The sequence below is a fragment of the Anas platyrhynchos genome, chromosome 1, assembly GCF_047663525.1.
Source record: "Anas platyrhynchos isolate ZD024472 breed Pekin duck chromosome 1, IASCAAS_PekinDuck_T2T, whole genome shotgun sequence".
Lineage (NCBI taxonomy): Eukaryota > Metazoa > Chordata > Aves > Anseriformes > Anatidae > Anas > Anas platyrhynchos.
The window spans coordinates 178,066,441-178,088,417 of record NC_092587.1 but is presented as its reverse complement, the minus strand read 5'-3'; the positions used below and the strand labels follow the sequence as shown (position 1 = coordinate 178,088,417).

Below are 21,977 nucleotides of genomic sequence, written 5' to 3'. Positions count from 1 at the left end.
GAAATCCCTCTTTACGTTACTGAAATGCATGCACTTCCCAACTTCTGGCACAAAGCATCCTCTTCGCAGACCTCGACAGCCAAGAAACACATAAGTTGAGTGACTTTGTGAGGAATAAACTGGAGCCTGGAGCTCCCGTGGTTTTGCTATGTGCTCAACAGTAGCTCCGCAGCAGATGCTGTTGGTAGGAGCCCAGCGAATATACTGCTCAGAGGAGCTTTCGCTGAGGGAAACGGACTTCAGCGTGAAGGGAGTTGGCACGCTCACGCTGTGCGTGTGTGGGAGAGGAGGAAAGGTTCCCCTGCCTCCACCACAGCTCCTACAGCACCACAGCGGGTCTCAAGGGCCCTGAGGGGATCCTGGTGTGGGTCTCAAAGGTCCTGAGGGGATCCTGTCATGGATCTCAACGGCCCTGGCAGGATCCTCTTGTGGGTCTCAAGGGTCATGAGAGGATCCTGTTGTGAGTTTCAAGGGCTCTGAGGGGATCCTGTTGTGGGTCACAAGGGCCCTGAGGGGATCCTGTCATGACTTTCAAGGGCCTTGAGGGGATCCTGTTGTGGGTCTCAAGGGCCCTGAGGGAATCCTGTCGTGAGTTTCAAGGGCTCTGAGGGGATCCTGTTGTGGATCTCAAGGGCACTGAGAGGATCCTGTCATTGGTCTCAAGGGCCCTGAGAGGATCCTCTTGTGGGTCTCAAGGGCCCTGAGGGGATCCTGTCATGAGTTTCAAGGGCTCTGAGGGGATCCTGACCCAGATTCAGGGGCAGGGAGGGTTGTTTTTCTGTCTGAGGAATGTGGATGGCTTTGTAGATTGCAGTTGCTCCGAGTGTGCTGCTCCTCAGGGGCAAAAGAGCTCTCCTTTCTTCCTGACTGTCAGCCAAGTGAAATCACTTTTGTTTGGGGAACAGGGAAGGGCCGGACCCGTGACCTGTGAAACTGATCCGTGAATCTCGGGGCTTATAAATGCCAGCGGAGACAGGCTGGGCCTGTTGTGAGAGCCACTTGTAAAAACTGCGACCTGACAGCGAGCAAAATGTCAGCTCCTCTTAACAAAGGGATCGCTAGGAATCGCTGCTGAAGGAGAGGAAGTCCTCAAGCAGGCATTCTGTCATTTAAGTGACATTCTTTCCTCCTGAAAGCAGGCCCCGGCACAGCATTTCCTCCCATTGTTGCCTAGCATCTGGATTACTGCAGCTCCCTCCAGGGGGCTGGTGTTACAGATTCTCCAAAAGCTTCGCGCACGTAATTAGATTGCTCCCTTAGCAAGCAGAAATTTCCCAGAGGGGAAGCACATTGCGCCGCTGGCCCACACCATGCCCGAGCTGCCAGCAAGAGCCGGGAACAAAGCTGGTGCTTCAGACCATGAGGACCTTGCAAATCCCTTTGGCCCACAGTCTGTAGCAGAAAAGTTTGGCGGGGCTCTGCCGCAGCAGTTGCGTGCCTTCGGATATTGTGCTTCGGACAGAGAAGTCCAAGAGGATTTGGGCTGCAGTTTGGCAGCAAGAGGAGCCAACCCAGCAGCTCAGCATCATCAACAGGCTCTGATCCTGCTCCCAGGTGGACCTCCTGCCCCTTTCATGGATTTGGCCCCGTGTGGTGCTCATCTGACCAAACCGAGGGATCGAGCAACCCACCTGAGCTCCTAAGGGCAGCAAACCACTCACTTTTCCACTGGCTTTTCTTTTATTTTCTTTTCTGATGGGGTTAGAAGACAAACTGGCCACTCGCTAACTAAATGCCGGATGGTGCAGGGGAAGCATTAACGACATGTGGCTGTGGGGGAGGAAGTGCAGAGGGAAAAAAGATGAACAGCCCCCTGCCAGCAGCAGCAAGCTGTTAAATTGTGTTCAGCATCACATGAAACCCCACCCTTGGGCCTCGTTCATTGCCAAGTCTTTTTTCTGTTTTTCTTTTTTTTTGGTATCACAAAACCCTGCAGTGGATGATATCTCATCTATTTTGGGAATTGGTGCGCAGTTCAGCCAGATTTATTTTACAGGAGGTATGGATGATGGCAACCCACTGGGCAGATCACAGCCCAAACTGTACCTTGGGGTACGATTCCAACACAGCATAAGCTGCTCTAAATTTGGGCTGCTGCTGCCTGATTCCCCTCCCTCCTCACACACATTTCTTCCTTCCCTGCACATTTTGGCCTCGTGTCTTGCATGACACTGGTGCCAGAACAACCAGGAGATGAACCAAGCTCAGGGAGCTGATCTAGCTAGAAATCTCACTTGTCAGAAAGTGGTTTGTTTCCTCAGGAGTCTGTTTTCTGGATTGGACTGCTGCACAAGTCCATCTCATGCACGGGAAGGGGCAAGAACATTTAGCTGATGGCATAAACAAGGAGAAAAGCTACTTTGACTTTTTAACTAACTTCTCTGTGATTTTATTTTATTTTTACTATTTGTGTTAGACGTGTTTTTAAGCTTAGGCACCAGAACAAAAAGGGAAGACTCACAGAGGGACTCGGGCTGCGTGCATTATCTGTAGGCAGGTACCCAAGGACTGTGATTCATGGGCTTGATTTAGGCATCTCTCTCCTCTTCCAGGAACAGGGAGACTTAGGCAGTGGTGCATCTTTTTCCTAGCAACAAAACCTCTGAATAAGGGAGAGCAGCATCTGCTGAAACCAGCCAGCATGAAATGAGAAGGCAAAGATGAGAGCCGAGATTCTTCCTCTTCCCAGAATTAGACTTTATGGGAGACTGGAACATATTTTGATGCCTTCTTCCATTCATTCGCTTCTAGATTTAGGTAACTAGCTCTTGCCCTGGGGAACAAATGTGGCCTCCAAGGAGAAAGTGGCTTTTTTATCTATTATATAAATATGTAGTGGCTTGTTATCCACACAAAAAATAAAATTTAAAAAATTGGGGCTTCTATCTGGGTCCTCCCCAGAGGGATACCGTTCAAACCTGAAGCTCCATTCTTCTCAAAGCTCCTTGTTCAGGAGCTAAGAGGCCATGCAGCACGAGCCTTCCCTCCTGCAGCAGCGCCCACTGGGCAAAAAAGCACGGAAGAATCAGCCAGCCAACAAGACCCCGAGCAACAACAAGAGCCTCAACTTTGGATCTTAATTATAGAGGTGCTCCCCTGCGAGATGGAGGTCTCAGGCGCCAGGCCTTGATTCCAGCATAGATTGCATTTTTTATTCAGGGCCTCCTTAAAGGAAAACACATAAGCAAATCCTGGGGCAAAGCTATAGGGAAGGTATTAATTCTCCTTGCTCACCAATTCCTTTGATTTTTCAAAAACACGAGGCATTTGCACGGTTGCTAATAACACTCTGTAAATGCCCAATGGCTCCGAGCAGGATCCAGAATGAACACTTTGTTATCCTAGGAAAAATAGATGTGTATTTTCACTGTAGTCATAACAAAGGAGGCTTCAAGCGTTCCTCCACATGCCAGTTGGGTTGTTTTTCTTATCAGAGATATTCATCTCCCTGCAGCCTGTAACATCTTTCTGTGTTCATATGTGATGCATTCTGACAGCTTCTTTACAGTTAAAATTTGGTATTTCAAGAAATCCGCTCACAGCCTGGCTTTGAATATAGCACGTGAAGTTCCTCGAGCTTCCGCATCACTTTCCATTTTATTTTCAGCAAACTCTGGTTAGCATATTCCTGCAGAAGTGTGAAACTTCAAATTGGAAAGGACTTGTTTCAATTCTCCTTCTGTCAATAGAAGTTTGTCATGTCTCCAGAAGATAGAAGCAATAGGGTTTGATGGAGGGCCAGATTCCCTTGCCACATACTGTTACTTTTGGAAAACTGGTGCACGTCAGGTGTTTGGAAATGAGCATGTGATGTTGTTATTCCATCAGGACATGGGATGGCCAGAGGTCAGTCTGAAACTGGGGGCACTGCATGGCTCCTGCAACAAACACACCTCTGATATTCAGATGTTGAAACACCTCTGATATTCAGATGTTGAAACAAACCACAGCATTTTGTTTTGATAAAAACAAGCCTTGAGGTAATCAGGCACGTGGCATTAACAGCAAATACTTGGTTGAGGACTGCAACAAATAGACACTAAAATCATGTGAAGAAGCAAAACAAAAGTCTCTCTGCAAAAATTTTTAAGATAATGGCAGAATTTTCAATGCCCAAAGCCCATTTCTAACTGCTTATGTCAGAATATGCTTTCTGTATCATGTCCTTGCATAAATAATCTTACAAACCTGAATGGAATCCTTCTCTTATTTACAATACTCTGTAGCGTTAGGTTACCATGTATAAAGACACTTTTCCCTCTTTCAAATTCTGCATTTCTTGACAAAACCAAAGGCAAGTGCGAATTCACAAGACAGGAGTTTGATGTGGATCCCCAGTGAGCAGGGGTCACCTTTGCAAGGCATCTGATAGATGAAGAGAGAGAAGGAGAAATCCCACGCTGTGGATGTGTGAGTGGGACGGGATAGCATTTTCACAGAGACATAAGTAAGGTTGTTTACGAAATACCTATTTTTTGGTGGAAAAATACAATTTTAAAATAGTATTCTAAGATTGGTAGTTTGAATTAACAGAAAAGGAGACTCTAAGTCTCTAAAACAACAGTGGGCACGTGGCTATATCTGCAGCGTAGAGCTAGAAGACTCCACAGTACATTTCTCGCTTACCTTTTCTTTGCTTGAGGGTCTGGAGGAATGTGCTGTGCTTGTCTTTTGGCCTGAGTTTATTTCCCATGAAACCAGGGAGTGGAAAAGTGGGTGAGGCAAGAGAAGAAGTTGGTGCACACCCAAAAGATGTGTGTCTAGACTTGGGACCACGGTGGAAGCGCTCCTGGGTTCTGCAGCCTAAGACGTACCCCATGAGATTCCTTGACTTAAAGCTGCATGTAATAAAACGTTTTAGTCAGTGCTGGCAGGGAGAGTACGGTATATTGCTACCTACAGCAAGGCTGCAATCTGCCAGATGCTGTGTGTTCAGGCTACAGGCTACCAAAGAGCTTAAATACCTAATTAATGATGAACAAGGAGTCCAAAGCCTGAAGCTAAACACTGGGACAGGTAGGCTGAGGGCAGAGTGCTCGGCACTTCATCAGGTCAGCCCTTGGCAAAATTGAGCCCTCGTTTCTTCAAGTATCACAATACTTCATCTTCGAGTCCTGAATTTGGAAGGGAAGGTGGCCATCGAATTTGGGAGTGAAGGTGGCTGTTATTCCAAGGGGTATGACTCAGGCACGGAGCAACCAGAACGAGATCAGAGAGGAGGGAGAATCAGGAGCACAAGGGGTTCTGTGGGGGAAGAGGCAGACGACTGAGCAAGACGCCTGTCTGGGGTGAGCTTCGTGGCACGCTGCCTGCCAATGCGTGTAACTCGCTGCTACGCCGTCCTTTTCGTTGCCAAGCTGACTGCCAGATAATCTCAGGGTGATGAAATGCAATTTGCGAAGCACCTGGGGACGGGAATTATGTGGGATCCCAGCCCAGCCACCTTCCCTCCTATTGCAAGGAATATATTCCTAGGGGAGGCAGCAGGGAAGGTGAGGGATGAGGAAAGGAATTTTGTGAGGCTAAGAGAAACAGCAACACGTGAATTATTCTCCTCTCATGACACTCTCCAGGGCCTGGAAAAATGCAACAGATGGTGCCAGTTGCTTTTCATGTCTTCTATTCCGCAGTGAATTTTGCATATATGCTTTATGTGCCCGAGTTCATGCCTGCAAAGCGGCTCTTAATGAAGCACTTCCCAGCGCTGGCGTTGCCATATAATGAAATTCTGACAAGCAGCTTGCATCTGAACAAGCTCCTGTGCCCTTACGAGGCACGAGAGACAATTCCTGGCACAAGGAGTTTAGATTAAACAGGCAAAAGAAAACACCCCCCAAAACAAACAAACAAACAAAACAAAAAAACAATAACATGGCTTCAAAATGTCCTGGATGTCAGTGCTACAATTATTTTAATTACGTGTAAACTCTTGGCAGATTATTTTCATTGACTGCCACCTACCTAGCACGGGGTGACACGATACAACTGCGTGGCTTTTAATGACCTCATGTCAAAAGTGTGCTGTAGTTTGAGCTGAAAAGGAGCCATGACATGAGGAAACATGAACTGCAGTTAGGATTTACCTGCTGGGGAGAGGTTTGGTGTGAATTTGAGGTGAACTCTCTGTGTCTGCATTGAGAATGCTGCTGTTTTTGTGAGCAGGTGAGGTGAAATCTCTAAAGCCACTAAGGAAGAACGACTTCAGTGTGCTGTCTGCATTTCTGGATGCTCAGCACTACGGAAATAACTCCTCACGTGGCCCCACCACTACTGAACAACGCATCCACGGACATGATAAACCTGCCAGCATTTAAAAGAAGAGCGGGCTTGCTTTCTGGATGCTACGTTGTGGTCCAGATTCATGCCATAGTCCTGAAGTAGTCCCTGTGGCTGTCTTCACCCAGCGACTGTAACAGCCTTTCCCAGGGTTAGGAGCTTCGCGCTCTCCCCTCGCCTCACGTGGCACCAGCACTGTCAGCAGTCAGTCAGATTTCAGGATCTCCCCTGGGATCCTGCTCGGTTGCTCAGTCCAAGTCACCCTGTAATTGCTTTTGGAATAGTTTGTCGTGCTGTTTCCTCAGCTGCCAATAAAAGCTTGCCTCACTTCTCCCAAGACTCATCTTTCACGAGGAATTTTACCTCTTCCCAGCTCCAACTGCTAAGAGGAAAACCACTTTTTTTTTTCCCCTTTATTTCTGCTCTTGTAGCTTTCTAAATAAATCTTAATTTTATCCTCAGCCAAGAACTTGGTGCTCACAGCTAATTTAAACCAGATACCGCTGTTTCTGGCTGCTGCTCTGCTCTTTCTGCACCTCCTGGGCTGGAGCTGGTGTCAGCTGCAGGTATTTAAAAGCCGTCTGGAAGTTGTGTTCCTGTGAACTAGGTGAAACTTCGAGCAGCACCTTGGAGATCAGCAGACAAATTCAGGCAGTTAAAAGACAGGTGACCTAGTCTGAATGGGAAGAGGTGACAGCTTTGATCTTTAGCAGGCAATGGGGCACAAGAAAGGGATGAGGGAGGTGTGGGAAGAGTTCATCAGAAGCAAATTACCACTCCTGTCAGCCTCATTGGAATTCACCACGTGGGAGAGCGGGGACTCTGCTGTCATCACTGCCCTTGGATTTATTTTTTTTAAGGGAAGTAAACAACTGTAAATTTCAGCCTAGAGAAGCTTGTGTAAGTGTCCCAGTAGTGTTTGGTAAACATGTTAAGGCAGGAGCCACAAGGAAAGTCAGATTTTTTTTTTTCCAAATAAACAAGTTTAACTTAATGAAAACTCGACATTCATATGTGTTGGGGGGTTATCCCAGGAGGCTCATTATCCCTAATTAGATTATTTATGAAGTAGCTGGTGTTAACTTTAGCTTGGTGAGGGAGAAGCTCTCATATTTAATTGCCCCCAAATTTCTTTTTTTTTTTTTTTCCTGGGAACGCTTGGCAGGACTGTGAACATCTCTAGTGGCCAAGCTGTCAAGCAAGCTTTCCCTTTTCAAATGACATTTTCTCTCCCCCCACACTATCCAGGGCCAGTTTTGATTCTCTCTCCCGCTCAACACCTCCTCCTTCCCAGGCAGCAGTGGCCCCAGGAAGCCCTCCGGCACACCGAAAGCCGTGACTGCTTTCTGCCTGGGTGCCTTCCTGTCCTGAGGGCTCCGTGCCGAGATTTCCACCAGCAGAAATCAGTGTAACTCGGGTTTAATATAGCACAAAGCAGGGCTAATTTTGTTCGGGAACAGTCTGGAACGGCGTACCAAACGTTGGTTTTGGCCATATGTACTAGTGTTTCACACTCCTTCCACAAAAAAAATAAGCTTTGGCTCATAACGCCATCTATTTATACCTCATTTTTAGCCTATTTTTGAATTACACTGGCTAAGCAAAAACACTTTTTTTTTTTTTCCTCTTATCTCATCAGTCTAAAATCGCTATCCAACCCCAAAGGGAGCAGGGAAGTAAAGATTTCTTTTTAAATAGCAGTAAGAAAGGGATGGTTTATCAGAGGCATTTAAAAATATTAATGATGTAAACAGATTGACAAATAAGGGATGATCATTCTCTTTTCCACAGGCCAAAGTACAGCGGTGGCATCCTCCCAAACAGCGCTCAAGATGTTTAATTTCTATTTTAGTTTACATTTCACAGAAAGGATTTTATTTTTACATTATCTAAGGGAAGTGGATTTGTGAGTATTTGTTCTGTCCTTGCTCTCGCTTGCCATGCTGCCTTTTTATCTGTGTTGTTTTATTACACGTGGTCAGACACCTGAGAGCCTTCAGGAGTTGCGTATCTCATGGAGGCAGCAGCTTCCATTAGTATTTCAAGGTGTGGTACACCACACGCCAACTGAGCACTTGGTGTTTGGTGTCTGGAGTTTATAAACAAGATGACAAATGGAGAGCACTGGAGCCTGGAAAATGCGCAGGCTGAAACACGCACCTGAGTTGGGCTCTGCACAGCTCGACTTCTGAGGTACGGTGATCCTCCAGTTCGTGAATAGTGAGGGGTTAAATCCCGGCAGTATCCTGCAACCAGAAGAATCAGAGGCGTCAATTTCTCTTAACTAGGAACAAGGGAAGCATCCCTCTTGCCCTGACTACCCTGAAGCCAATCGCTTCAACGAGCTCGTCAGACAAAGTCCACGAGAACAGTGAAGCTCTTCCACTGAACTCCTTCGCCACCCGATTCGCTCTGCACTCTGTCATGTAAAGAGGAACGACACGAAATGCATGGCTGGAGACAGATGGGGAAGACTGCACTTTTCAGCACTGACCCGCAGTCATACTGAAATAGCTGAAACACGAAACCGCACTCTGATGGCGTGGTTTCACCAGATGAGGTTGGGTGACCTGCCATTTTCACGGACAACACCCTCTTCCTCCCACCCCTTCTGCTCCTGGCTGCGTGCCCACGAGCAGCTTTCACGCACTCACCCAGCAGGAAACAAACCCAACGACGACAACAACAAAATTCATTTTTTGGGGGGCTTGTAATGGAGTCGAAGGGGCTCGTGGAAGCATACGACAAGCACCAAGGAAGATCCTAAGGGAAACTGAAAATCTGCGGCTGGGAGAGGAGCCAGCAGCATCTCTGCTTCTCAGGGCTGGCGAACCATCAGATCAGCTCAGCTGCTCACGGGTCTGTACCTGTAGAAATCAGTTTGCTCTGCAGATCGTCATTAAAGGTCCATTCTGGAAGAGAGAAGACTCAAGTTAAGTGCTTCTTAATAATATGTTCAATATACCGTTGAAAAGACCATCTGAAATCACAGAGCTCCGAAATGTCCAATAAACTCGCTGTGCATGGAAAGATGCATTCGTGGCCACACAACATAAAATCTTCTCAGACGACTGAAGAAAATGAGGGAACAATGCTTAGTTATTCAGGAAAGGCATACGCTTTAAAGGAGCAGGGCTGGCTCAAAACCAACACAATTATGAAAAAAAGTTTACTCAGGGGAAAGAAGGCCAAAAGCACTGAAGAACTGAGGAAGCAGAGGAACCAGCACGGGGGAAACAGAGGCTCTCTTGTTTTGTATGGCTGTTTCAGGAGCCTATTCAGCAAATCATCCACTTCAACCAGTGGGCCCACGGGGCAAATTTGGGGTTCAAGCCCATTTCACCCAGCCTTCCCCTTTGTCCTGAAGGACACAGCCTGAATGCCTTTCTGTGTCTCATTCCCTGATGCCTCTGCTCTCAGCCTGTCCTCCCACGTAGAGGCAGGAGCTCCAGTTCAGTCTTTGCCTGGGAACCTGCGTTTCACAGCCACTGCTGCATCCACTGGGGAAGGAAAGGGGTACCAGAAAACTGCCAGACGTCCGTGCTGCCTCGAGGAGGTCAGCGGTTTGGGAAGAAGGATCTGCTCCAGTGAAAGCCTGGTGGCATGGGTGGGCAGGAGGAGAGCTGCTGTCAAAAGAGGTCAGAAACCCAAAGCAACAGGTTCCTGGGCACCAGGATGGAGAGGGAAAATCAGCTTGCAGGAGCCTTCTACAACAGACATCCACTCCTTGGCCTGTCAAGTTCTGGCATCCAATTAATGCTGCAAGCTTTGGGTCTAGTGAAACTATTCTTACAGCCCTGAAATGTGTTAGAGCTCCTTCAGGTCTAAATCATTCAGGTGCCAAAATGAATGTGAGAAAGGAAATGATTTAGCAGAAGGATTGCTTTATTTTCTGGAGCTGCTATTTCCTTCTGTTTCTGCACCCGTACAGACGCTCTAACAAATCAGTGAAGTGGATGCACAACCAGACAACATCACTGATTATATCGTTCCGTGAACAAAATCATTGAAACACTGGGAAAAAAAAAAAAAAAAAAAAGCAAGCAAAAGTTATTTAAAGAGTGGAACTATTTGGTGAGATTTTATCTATGTAGTTTAAAGAGAATTCCCAAACTATCTGCAATCAGGACTCTGAGGGTTGTTGTACATTGTAAACGAATTTTAAATAACTCTTGTTGGCAGAGTTATCTTCTTCTCAGGGTTGCCAAATCTCATTACTTTATCACGAATCTCATAATGCCGAATCGTTTATTCAAACCGCAATTTGAAGAACCGTTGATTAATGAGTTTCTTGCCTTTCATTTTTTTTTTCTTAATAAGTGTAAATTTCTCAGGGACATACTTATTACAGAAGGTAAAAAAAAAGATATTCAGAGTAAATACCAGAACAGCCAGAGATGTTATCGTTCGCCTAGTGCTTTCTCTCATCAAGGGAGAAGGGAATCTCTGTTTGCTGGCGGGTTTTGCAGCTGCCTGCTGGCAACAGAAGAATGTGGAGCCTGGGGACTCCGTGCTCTTCTGTGGAAGTGCTTACCCCTGCTACAAACCCTGGCCCTGGGCTCGTTTTCACTCCCTCAGCTGCCCTCCACTTCCCGTCTCCATGTCTTCCCATTACCAAAAGTTTCACGAACGTCAAAAATTCCACTGGCTTCACTTGCAACCCCACCCTGAGCTAGCGGCCTGTTGACAGCACCAGCCCCGATGCAGCAACATTGAAAGACACAAACGCCAAACAGTATTTTTTAATTAAAGCTCAGCTGCCGGCAGGACCGAGGGCAGGATTTGCATGTTTGCTGCCCCACTGTCTGATCACAGCACGTAGGCTTGGGTAATGGAGGCGGAGGTGCCGTTAGCCTCCATGGGGAGGTCGTGTCTCCTCTAGGTTGTGCTTATGGGACAGAAAGCCTAGGTAAGAGGTGCTCTTGACTCTGTTCTACATCAAGCTTGGGGTTTTGTTACATGTGCAGTGTCAGGGACTTAACTGTTCCCTTTGCATAGAGCACCTAAGGGATTTTCAGACATCAAGCCCCTCAGACACTGAGGTAAAAACGCTAAGCTGCAAGCCCTTCCTTCACCATTTGCTTCCTAAACCTTAAGAGTACATCTGAATCCCATTTAGGAGGCTTTCCTGTGGAAACCCTGGGCCCCAAAACGCCTCCAGCAAAGCCCCAGCTCCAGCAGAGGGCGCCCCCACACAGCCGCCACCCCCCTCCCCTCAGGGGAGCCATCGCTCCCCTCAGCCCCTTCCCGCCTCCCCTCCCCGCTGGGGCGCATGCGCCCTGCGCAGCTCCCCCCCGCCTCCGGCAGCGTAATGGCGGCGGCGGCGCCTCCCTCCCCGCGGAGCTGCATTGCGCATGCGCCCTGCGCTCCTCCTCCTCCCCCCCCCCTCCGCCGCCGGCAGCGTAATGGCGGCGGCCGCCGCGGCGGTGGCGGGCGGCGGGGAGCGGAGCAGCACCCGGGAGCGGCTGCTGGCGGCGCTGGAGGACCTGGAGCTCTTGGCCAGGTACCGTGACCTGCCCCCGCTGCTGCCTGCTATGGGTGTGGGGACGTGGGAGGGAGCGGGGGGCTCGGGGTAGGTGTGTGTTCGTGCCCCCTCCCCCTCCGTTTTTTTTTATTTTTCAATGTAAATCACGCTAAAGTCATAATTCGAGGTTTAAGCTTTTCTGGTTATTGCTAAGGCAGCGGTGAAGGTGATTTCGGTGCTCAGGTGGCGGTCCCGGCTGCTATGAGGCCACGCTGCCAGCCCCAGCCAAGCTGGCCACCATGTTGTGTGTCCCGGCTGGCAGCGTAATTAAAACGGCTCCTTAATTACCTTCCTGCTCCCAACAAGAGCAGGAGCTTCCGAAAACTTTCCGAGGGAGCATCCCGTGCTGTCTGTGGGGCTGCCTCACTCCCCACGGCCACCACGGGTGCCACAAGGAAACCATGCTGCAAAGTTGCTACTTGTCTTTCTAGTTAAGTTCATAATTAATTTCTAGTTATTTCAAGTTTTAGATTTTCTTGTGACGTGTGGGTTGTTGGAGAATGTCTAATCTTGGAAAAAAACACATGTGCTCTTTATCACAACATTTTTTTTCCCACCTTAATCCTACTATAATGAAGCCATAGCGAATCCAGAGCATCCCTTAGCAGTGTTTTAGGCAATCCTCCTGTTGATCACTGGTGTCACAGCCCCATGGAGCTAAACGGTTTTGGTGTTTAGACCAAGATACTGTTCATGGCTTTACCGGTGAAGTATTTTTTCTGACTTTTTGGAAAGTACCTGTTGTCATTTTAAGACTATGACCCCACAACTATATTAGTCATATCTTTCTTGAGCTGCTTGCTCCAGCCCAAGCAAAGGGTCGGTGCTGTTCCAAGGACTCTACTTTGGATAAATAAGTACTCATGCACAGTGCTGTCCATAGCCTTAGAAATCAAACACATTTGTCAAATTTGCAGTGTGGTTTTGTTTATTGAATCCCCTTTGAGGTTCTTGATGGCTCTTCATAACAGTAAACGGGTACCATGAAGCAAGATCAAGAAGTTTGTTTGAGAAGCACTTCTCACCTCACCCTAGGTTATTGCCAGTTTTTCAGTGTTTGTGTCTGTTTGATACACAGCCAATATACCGTGGTGGAAATACCTGTTTTTATAGAAGCGGTTTCACAACAAACTTAAAATGTATGAAAGCACAGACTTAACTGCTGTAAACCCAAGTGTGATATTTGCTCTGCAGTAAAAGTGGAGGAAAAATAGAGAACAAAAATAATGTTGACAAATTAAACTTTCGTGCCCTCTTGCAACAAAGGCAGTAAAAGTAGGATATGAGAGTGTTTCTTTGTGCTGTTTTTTCTCAGCTTCTGCTTGTGTTTTATGCAGTTTGGCAAGAACTTAGCATGTTTTGAGTACAAATGTACAACTACTGCATGAGCTCAAAGAACAAAAAAGAGAACATTTTCCATTCAGGAAACTATTCACAGAATTACTTTTAGTTGCAAAATCCCTGCCGTCACCACAATATAAAACTGTAAAATACTCAAGTACACTAATGCTTTTATAATGATATAGATACTTTGATAATATGGGGATGTAATTTACAAATAATGGCTTAGAAAATTGCATAAACGCACAGTTTTCCTTTCAGGGAACTGATTGAAATTTTGGCAATTTCAAGAAATCAGAAACTTCCACAACCAGGAGAAGAGAGCCAGGTAAACTGACTTTATTAATTGTAATTCTTTGTGTGGGTGAGCACTATGATTTACTTCTTTTTTCCATTTTTTACTTTCTCCCTTTGTCCATGCTAGTATTCAGGCCAATAGTGATGCTGAGGCCCTACTAAAAAAGTTCTTGGTCCTCATGTTGGTGTTTGTTTGTTCATTTGCTGTGTGCTTCCTAGGTTGTTTCTGCAAAAAGAGCAAGAAATTCAGTTTCATTTTTCATGCAAACAGAAATATTCTTGTGGATGTCAGTTGTTCTTTACAGCACGATTGAGGGTATGTTGTTACTTGAGCTAATTAAAAGTTGTACAAAACTCTTGTCTAATAGATCCTGGAGCTGCTGATTCAGAGAGATGGAGAGTTTCAAGAGCTAATGAAGTTGGCAGTTGAACAGGGGAAAATCCATCACGAAATGCAGCTTTTAGAAAAGGTGGTAGAAAAGAGGGATAATGATATTCAGCAGCTGCAGAAGCAACTGAAAGAAGCAGAGCATATTCTGGTAAGTTCTTAATGATGTGTTTGCTTTTGAGCGCCTACGTGGTGAAAAAGATGGTTCTGGAGAAGGCGGTGTTGTGTTAGTTTGAGAAAATTTAAATATTTAAAACTTTGTGAGAGCTTTAGTGTTGTTATTTTTTTTCTTTCAGTAGTCAAATACTGTCTAGTTATCATGGTATTCAGTTTAGTTTTATAATGGTAATTTGCTTCCAAACCTACTTTATGCCTGTTTATTTTGAAAATGTTCCTTGAGTAGTTTCTCTCTCAAAATGCAATTAAATGCAACAGTTTATTCACAGAGCTGACTTCATGTAGAAATATGCAAATGACAGATGTATTTAAGTTTTGGTTATTTCTTTTTTTCCCTACAACTAGGCAACAGCTGTTTATCAAGCAAAGGAAAAGCTGAAATCAATTGAAAAGGCAAGAAAAGGTGAGTATCCATAATACACAAACGCAGATGTAAAGAAAGTTGCTAGTGAGCTCAAGTTACTTTTTTTTTATATCATCACCACAGATTTCAGATGTTTTGTCTATAAAACAAATTTCCACTTCATTATGAACCTGTAAACCATTTCAACAGAATAAAGGCAGAATGTGTTTTTCAGAAATGAATTATTTTCTGTGTCAAATGTATCTTAATATTAGGCTTGAGTTCAAGTTTCTTGATGCCCTTCTTGGACTGTTAGTGGTGTATCTGCTTGTGTAAACATTTTACTGAAGGCAAATTGCCTCAGTCCAAATACTTAAATAAGGGAAAGAATTTGTGTGTGCTTGTATTTTGTACAATAACATTGTATATGAAAGAGTGGTCATATGGTGGCACTGGTTTGTATTTGTATCAATTACTGCTACACTGTGGCACTTGCCAAGCTAGACTGAATTTTTGCTTTTTGGCATTTTGGTCTCGTTTACAGTACCTTTTATCATTTTGTCCATTTTCTTCTATAAAAACAAGGATTTTCATAAAGATTTTATTACCTGCAATACAGACACATGTATTAAATAAGGTGTGCTACATGTATAATCTACAATTACCAAAAAAAAAAAAAAGAAATTTTAATTACTACAGAAAGTTTCATAACAGAAGTGCTGAATTGCACCATGGAAGAGGTTAGTTCGTGTTTTTTCACAGGGTTGGAGAGCAGTCAGTTGGCATGGAAAGCATACTGAACTCATGGCTGAAAAGTCAGTTCACTGCAACTCTCATTCTTGCGTAGCCCATGCAATCTTAGCAGCCATTGTATTCGAAGAACACTCTTGATGTTTGGCAAAATTGCACTTCTAATGTTTTCAATATGACAGTATCCAATGTTCTGAAATAACTGAAGAGTGCAGTCTCTTAAAAAATACAGTGATTTTCTTTCCTTTTTTCCAGGTGCCATTTCATCTGAAGAAATAATTAAATATGCCCATAGGATCAGTGCTAGCAATGCTGTTTGTGCCCCACTAACATGGGTACCAGGTAAATAACACTTTTTTCTGATAATTTTTTTAATAACAAAGCATGGTTGGTATTTGACCTTACAGTGTTTTAACATAATGCAATTTCTCACCACTGTATGTATTTTTTACAGAGGATGTCAGTAATCAGTGGGGATAGAAGTAGGGCTGTCATTGTGTTAGGTTATGTTATGATAGCTTTGGAAACCACCCACCCTGTCTAAAACGTTGTTTTTCCAATACTTCTCACAGAATTACAGGATAGTTTGGGTTGGAAGGGATGTTAAAGACCACCTAATTCCACCCACCACTGCCATGGGTAGGGACGCCACCTTCTAGACCAGGTTGCCCAAAGCCCCACCCAGCCTGGCCTTGAACACCTCCAGGGATGGGGCAGCCACAGCTTCTCTAGGCAACCTGTTCAGTGCCTCACCATCCTCTGAGTGAAGAATCTCTTAGAACCAATCTAAATCTCCAGTCTTCCAGTTTAAAATCATTAACTGTTGTCCTATCACTATGTCCTTGTAAAGTCACTCTCCATCTTTCTTAAAAGCTCACTGTAAGTACTGGAAGGCTGCCAGAAGGTCTCCCTAGAGACTTTCTCTTCTCCAGGCAAAACATCCCCAGCTCTCTTAGCTTTTCTTCATAGGAGAGATGCCACAGCCCTCTGATTTTTTCTGTGACCCTCCTCTAGGTGTGCTCTAACAGGTCCCTGTTGTGTTTTTTATGCTGGGCGTCCCCAGAGCTGAATGCAGCAATCCGGGTGGAGTTTCTCAAGAGCAGAGCAGAGAGGGAGAATCACCTCCCTCACCCTGCTGGCCATACTGCTTTTGATGCAGCCCAGGATACAGTTGGCTTCCTGGGCTGCAAGTGCTCACTGAAAAATTGGATGTGAGCTGACAGCCAAGAGCACCCTACGGTTCTCCTCAGGGCTGCTGTCAATCTGTTCATCCCCTGTCCTTGCTGTTTAGCTGTGAAGTAGCAGAGACAGCAAAGTGATCTTCTAAATGTGGATTATTTTTTAAAATGTACTTTAAATTCTTAAATCCTTGTTCATTGCCAGGTGCCAGTGTATTTTAACAGAATATGGGTGATGCTCATTGCTGATTCAACCAGAGTACTTTTTTTTTTAAATCAGGAAACTAGGCACTGAAGAGAGAAAGATAACGTGAGTACGGCAATTGTTAAATAGTTTTTTTGTTTTGTTTTGTTTTTTCCTTTTCAAGGGGACCCACGTAGGCCCTATCCTACAGATCTAGAAATGAGGAGTGGCCTCTTGGGTCAGATGAACAACCCATCCACTAATGGGGTTAATGGACACTTACCAGGGGATGCCCTTGCAGCTGGCAGACTGCCAGGTAAGGAAAAAAAGGCTTCTCTTATATTACTGTCAGAACAAACATTACTTAGCAGTGGCAAGTCAGAGTTAAAATAACAAAAATTATGGCCAACGTCCTTCTGTAGCAGTGAAGGACTAGTCAATAGAGTTAACAGAAGTTACATCATTTTATTTCATGCTAAATCATACTGCAGACACTAGAGCTAAGTCAATATAAACAAAACTCGGTGTTCCTTCAAGTCTCTTGCTCTAGATTGCTGTAAACTAAGTGATATTAAATCACATCAAAATAAAGCGTTTCCAAAGCAACTTTGTCTCAGCAGTGATGACAATAAAATTGTGAAAGCTGTATTCAGAAGACAGGAGATCTATTGTCATCCACTGCTTTCCTTTAAGTTTACGTTCTGTGTAGCAAGACTGGTTAGAATTTCTGGATTGAAAAGCCATTGGCAAGGACTGCTGGTGAGGCAGTGCCTTGAGTGTAGGAATTAAGGTTTAATCTGTTAATTGCTTAGTGCATTGCCTAGGGCATTTTCACTGACTTTGGTGGGATTCATTCATTTATGTGATAATATAATTTAATGGTAAATGACAGTAGCTTAATGAAGAATTCAGTAGTTCTGTTGCTCTGCAGCATTAAGTTACCATGGATTGACTAAATTGTGGAAAAATTCTTAGTCTGGATTCAGAGGAGATCTGTAACAGTTCCTGCTGTCTGTTAAGCCTGTTGCAGGTGTTATGAAAAGCTTGTTTTCAAAAATTACACAAAAAATATTAAAAAACAAAACAACAACAACAAAAAAAACACAAAAACACAAACAACAGAAATGCCTATATTGCAACTCCACTGGAGAAACAATAAACTTGGAGTTTGTGTTTCCAATCACCTAATCCTCATGTCACCTCTTAGAAAGTCAGTTGAAGTTCTGCATCATCTCCCTTTCTAAATCCCTGGCCCTGAATACAATAGGGAAATCTGTAGGATTCAAGTCAGTGAGCTGAGGAGAAGGAACGGAGCCCTGAAGTCTGTTCACAGCAACCCATCAGGGAAGTGCTGGAGATGGGTCTGTGGTCAGAGGTGTCAAGATTGTGTCTTGTAGCACGCTGTAATTTGGATGTTTCCCTAAATTTTAGTACAGCCCATTTTGGCTGGCTCCTCTGTGTTATGTCAGACTTGCTCTTTTTGTTTGAGTGTCGTCTCTGTTAGAACTGAAAGCTCACTCCTGTGGGCTTCTTCTTGAGAGGCTGGAAAAAGTGGGATTTGAACTCAAGGAAAGGAGTTGATTGAATCTGGGTCTCCTGTGTCAGGGGAAATCCTCTAATTACCAGACTGTCAGGTAAGAGGGAAAAGCCTCGATTTAAAAGAAAGAGACTGACACAGCATTTTGCGTAGGGATCCTGAATCTGCTGCTGTGTGGCAGGCATGTCCTGACAATGCTAATTATGGAATTCAGTCCTTTCAGAGACTTCTACAGAGAAATGCCCAGTTGCTGAGTCCTTTATGAGCCTGCGAGCCAGCCACTGGGCTGCTGAGTATCCTCACAACTCCGAGGCTGTTCAGTACACGCTTTTAACCAGGTTTAGTGATACTTTAATTCTGGTGTTGAAAACATGGCTGCAGGATGTAAAACATCAGTTTACAGTCTCAGCTGGTTTAAATGAAGTTGGCTAAGGTCACAGCTGGGTTAAAACCACCTGGTGCTATTGTCGATTTTCCTAAAGCAGGCAGAGAACTGGCATACAGGCTGTGTTGTGGCCTTACATCTGGTGGTAAGTCAGATTTGTGCAGCGAGATAATGCAGGAATGCACACATCTGGTACTAGGGGACTGTGTAGTACCAGATGTGGAATCTCAGGTGTCTGGAGGCTTCAAGATCAGAAGCCACTCTTGTGTGCAAAGTGAGTTTACTGTACGCGACCTCCTGCCTTGGCAGGGCCCTCCCTTTCTATCCTGAAAGTCCCGTTTGGGTAGGTTTTTGTTCAGTTTTGGCTCTAATTACCTGTAATTCCTTCTGTAAGGAAGAGATACCTGCTTGTTATAGGACTGTCTTCTCCTTGGTGCACCATATTTGCTGTTGGAAAAAGAATAACCAAAGGTGTTTAACCCAAATTCAGGCAAAACCTGAGTCTAAATTTCTGTGATCTCCCTTACTTTTTTTTTATTTATTTAATATTTTCATCTATTTTTGCATACTGACAGGGTGGCCATTTTCATTGCTGCTGGTGCTTGTGCCTGTTAAGTCAGCTCTTATAGAGCTTTTCATCTTCAAAGCACCGTTTGAATATTAGTGTTTTGATGTGGAGTGATGAGAGATTGAGCCACTTACAAAAATGGGCCACTCTGGCTGAAAAGGCTTTTACGGAGATAGAATGGCTCCACCATGAGATGTTTTCCAGGTGTTACTTGCGTGTTTCAACTGTCCAAAAATCAGTCATGTTTTTAAGATTTGGTTTTAATTTTACACTGGAGTTCTGTATTTGATTTGTAGACATACAAAGCTGATATTTGATTGACTTTGCCCCTTGTTTCCAGACGTGCTCGCTCCTCAGTATCCTTGGCAGTCAAGCGATATGTCGATGAACATGCTACCTCCTAATCACAGTAATGACTTCATGTTGGAGCCTCCAGGACACAATAAAGAGAATGAAGATGATGTAGAAGTTATGTCAACAGACTCCTCGAGCAGCAGCAGTGACTCAGACTAGGTGCAGAGGGACAGTATCCCTACTAGACCTTTCCTGTGGTGAAGGTAGGTTGGATGCTGTTAGTCACAGAATGCAATACCCTTCGGTTTTGCTGGCAGTCCCGTGCAAGGAGAAGATGCAGCTGGCTCAAAAAAGGAAGGGTGACTGATCTAAAACCATGAACTTGATATTTTTTTTCCCCCATTAGATGCTCAAGTAAAATGGGAGCTTTCTGCTGGAGGAGCGATGTCAAATTTCCAGTGATTATGTAAATGTGTGAATGTGTATGTATGCAAGAGATGGGCACGTGTATATAAATATTTACTATATGTTAGGTGATAAAAGTTCCTGGGAAAAAAGGTGTAAGGGGAATCCCCTTGTATGTTTGTTAGTAACTTCACTCTTTTGATGATAGCCTTTTCTACGGCACAGAAATAAGGCATAAAATTTGTAATTTTAATATCTTTTTTGTTACTGCTGAAATCCATGTTCTTGATCGTCTACTGTGTTCTGAGAACAAAAACACGGCAGCAAGGTGCAAAAAAAAAAGTTTGTAATTATTGTAATATATAATGAATGGTTTGTCATAAATAAACTCACCTTTGATGCTACTTCGTTGCATTTTGCAAACTTTAATCTCAGATGTGGTAACTTCATTAGTCAGCACATTTTGTGCCAGCATTTTTTTGATTTCTGATTGAGTTTCAGAAGTTTGTACTCCATTTTCCCCTTTGCAAAGTGCCGTGTCAGTATTAGAAGCAGCTGAGCAGTCAGCATCTGAAAGCCTCTCATTTCCAGCTGAGCTTAGTGAGTACACACCTAAAAGTGCGGATCCTGAGGCAGTGATGTGACATGCCAGTTTGCAAGACCTCACTGATACTTTGGTTGGGCATCCTGGAGATGGTGTATTGGGTTTATATGGTAAGGTTTTGGTAGTGGAGGGCCTCAGGGGTGGCCTTTGTGAGAAGAATCAAGCGGGAGGTGCTCCAGGCAGGCAGCAGCAGTTCCCCTGCAGCCTGTGGAGAGGCCCCTGGTGGAGCAGGCTGTCCCCCTGCAGCCCATGAGTCCCACATGGAGCAGATCTCCACGCTGCAGCCCCCCCATGGGTGGAGGAGCCCCCGCTGGAGCAGGTGGCTGTGGCCTGGAGGAGGCTGCGGCCCATGGAGAGCCCCCACAGGAGCAGGCCCCGGGCCGGAGCTGCAGCCCGTGGAGAGGAGCCCACGCAGGAGCAGGGGGCTGGGGGGAGCTGCTGAGTCTGTTTTGCCTGTGATGATAATTGTTGAGTGATCTCCCTGTCCTTATCTCAACCCCCGAGCCCTTTCCATCGTATTTTCTCCCCCTTTCCCTTTGCAGCAGGTGAGTGAGAGAGCGGTTGTGGTGGAACCATGCTGCCCAGCTGAGTAAAACCACCACAGATGACGTGCTTTGGGGCACGCTGCAGGTTCAGCTACTTTCAATTTGAAGTACTCACAGATTCTTTATTCTTATCACCTATAATTTTTCTGCAGTTCTTAGAAGCTAATTTTTTTCCCTCAGCTGTACTTCCTGCCTCAGCTATAGCGTTCTTTCATCTTTCCAGAGTCACTTCCCTTGGCTTTCCTTTCCTTGTTCTGTTTTGCTTAGGGAGTCATATGATGACAGCCACTTTTATTTTTCTGATTTTATCAGGAAGTTACTTATGCAAACTGTTGCTCGTGCCAGTTAGAGGTTTCTCCCCTGCAACAAGGCTACCAGATGCACAGATCAGAATTCTCTCTTACTTTTTTTATACTGCTTGCAGGAAATTCTGGTAATCAAGTCCGTTCTTATTTGTTTAGGCAGTCTTCAGTGATGTCAGTAATGCTACCAGACAACTGACATATGTACAAGTCCCATGGGGATGTAGAAATGAAAACAACCTCTTCAGTTAGGTTCAGTCACGTAACATTGGGAAGTGTTTTTTTGTTTTAAAAGGGAGATGAGGAATTTTGTTTCGTTTTAGCTACTCCTTTTGGAAATATTTTCATTTCCTAAGATTGCACCTCTATTTTGCAGTCTAAAGTGATACATATATATAGATATTTTAACTTCTATGCCAGTTTCATCTTCTTCTCTTACTCCTCCCATGTCTCTATATAGTAACTATTTCCCCTTTAATATACATTAATCCAAATGTGCTTGGCCTTCCTTAATTACCCTAATTAACCTTGCTTATCCCCATTCTACCTCAATTTTTTTCTTAAACATGCATGATCAAAATCATACATAATATTGCTGCTTTGTACCATGGGATTAGTGTTTTCTTCTAAAGGCACCTCCTTTAACACATTACAGCACAGCCACAGCTCACCAGTCTCTTTCACCTTCTTTAGAAGCAGTTTTTTTCTTGGAATGAAATCCAAATAGAAATAATTAATACTTGTGGAAAGTGTTGTGTACGTTCAACCCGAAAAGTTTATGTCCATATGTGATTCACTAACTGAAATACTGTGAAGTTAGATGATTGTTTCCAGATACAAATAAGAAGGAACAGAAGCAAGACTCTCAAGAAATGACCA

General features: G+C 44.7%; 1 protein-coding gene and 1 long non-coding RNA gene across 4 annotated transcripts; one reads left to right on the top strand and one right to left on the bottom strand.

Moving 5' to 3' along the window:
- Window positions 1-505: 505 nt before the first annotated feature.
- Window positions 506-11,520, bottom strand: LOC140001317 (uncharacterized). Of its 2 annotated transcripts, none has more exons than XR_011806428.1 (4): window positions 10,660-11,520; window positions 9,144-9,188; window positions 8,437-8,522; window positions 506-3,878 (listed from the first exon to the last, which is right to left on the bottom strand). It is a non-coding gene; the product is annotated as an uncharacterized lncRNA (long non-coding RNA). The 2 variants fall into 2 exon arrangements; XR_011806427.1 differs by having other exon boundaries at window positions 506-4,838; window positions 10,660-11,501.
- A 102-nt stretch (window positions 11,521-11,622) lies between these two features.
- Window positions 11,623-20,051, top strand: MED4 (mediator complex subunit 4). Of its 2 annotated transcripts, XM_027471651.3 has the most exons (8): window positions 11,623-11,779; window positions 13,403-13,469; window positions 13,807-13,977; window positions 14,349-14,406; window positions 15,352-15,438; window positions 16,643-16,774; window positions 19,289-19,505; window positions 19,649-20,051. In XM_027471651.3, the coding sequence occupies exons 1-7, from the start codon at window positions 11,631-11,633 to the stop codon at window positions 19,459-19,461; spliced, it is 837 nt and encodes a 278-aa protein (XP_027327452.2). In that variant the 5' UTR covers window positions 11,623-11,630; the 3' UTR covers window positions 19,462-19,505; window positions 19,649-20,051. The 2 variants fall into 2 exon arrangements, with proteins under 2 accessions (XP_027327452.2, XP_027327447.2); XM_027471646.3 differs by having other exon boundaries at window positions 19,289-20,051.
- Window positions 20,052-21,977: the final 1,926 nt, after the last annotated feature.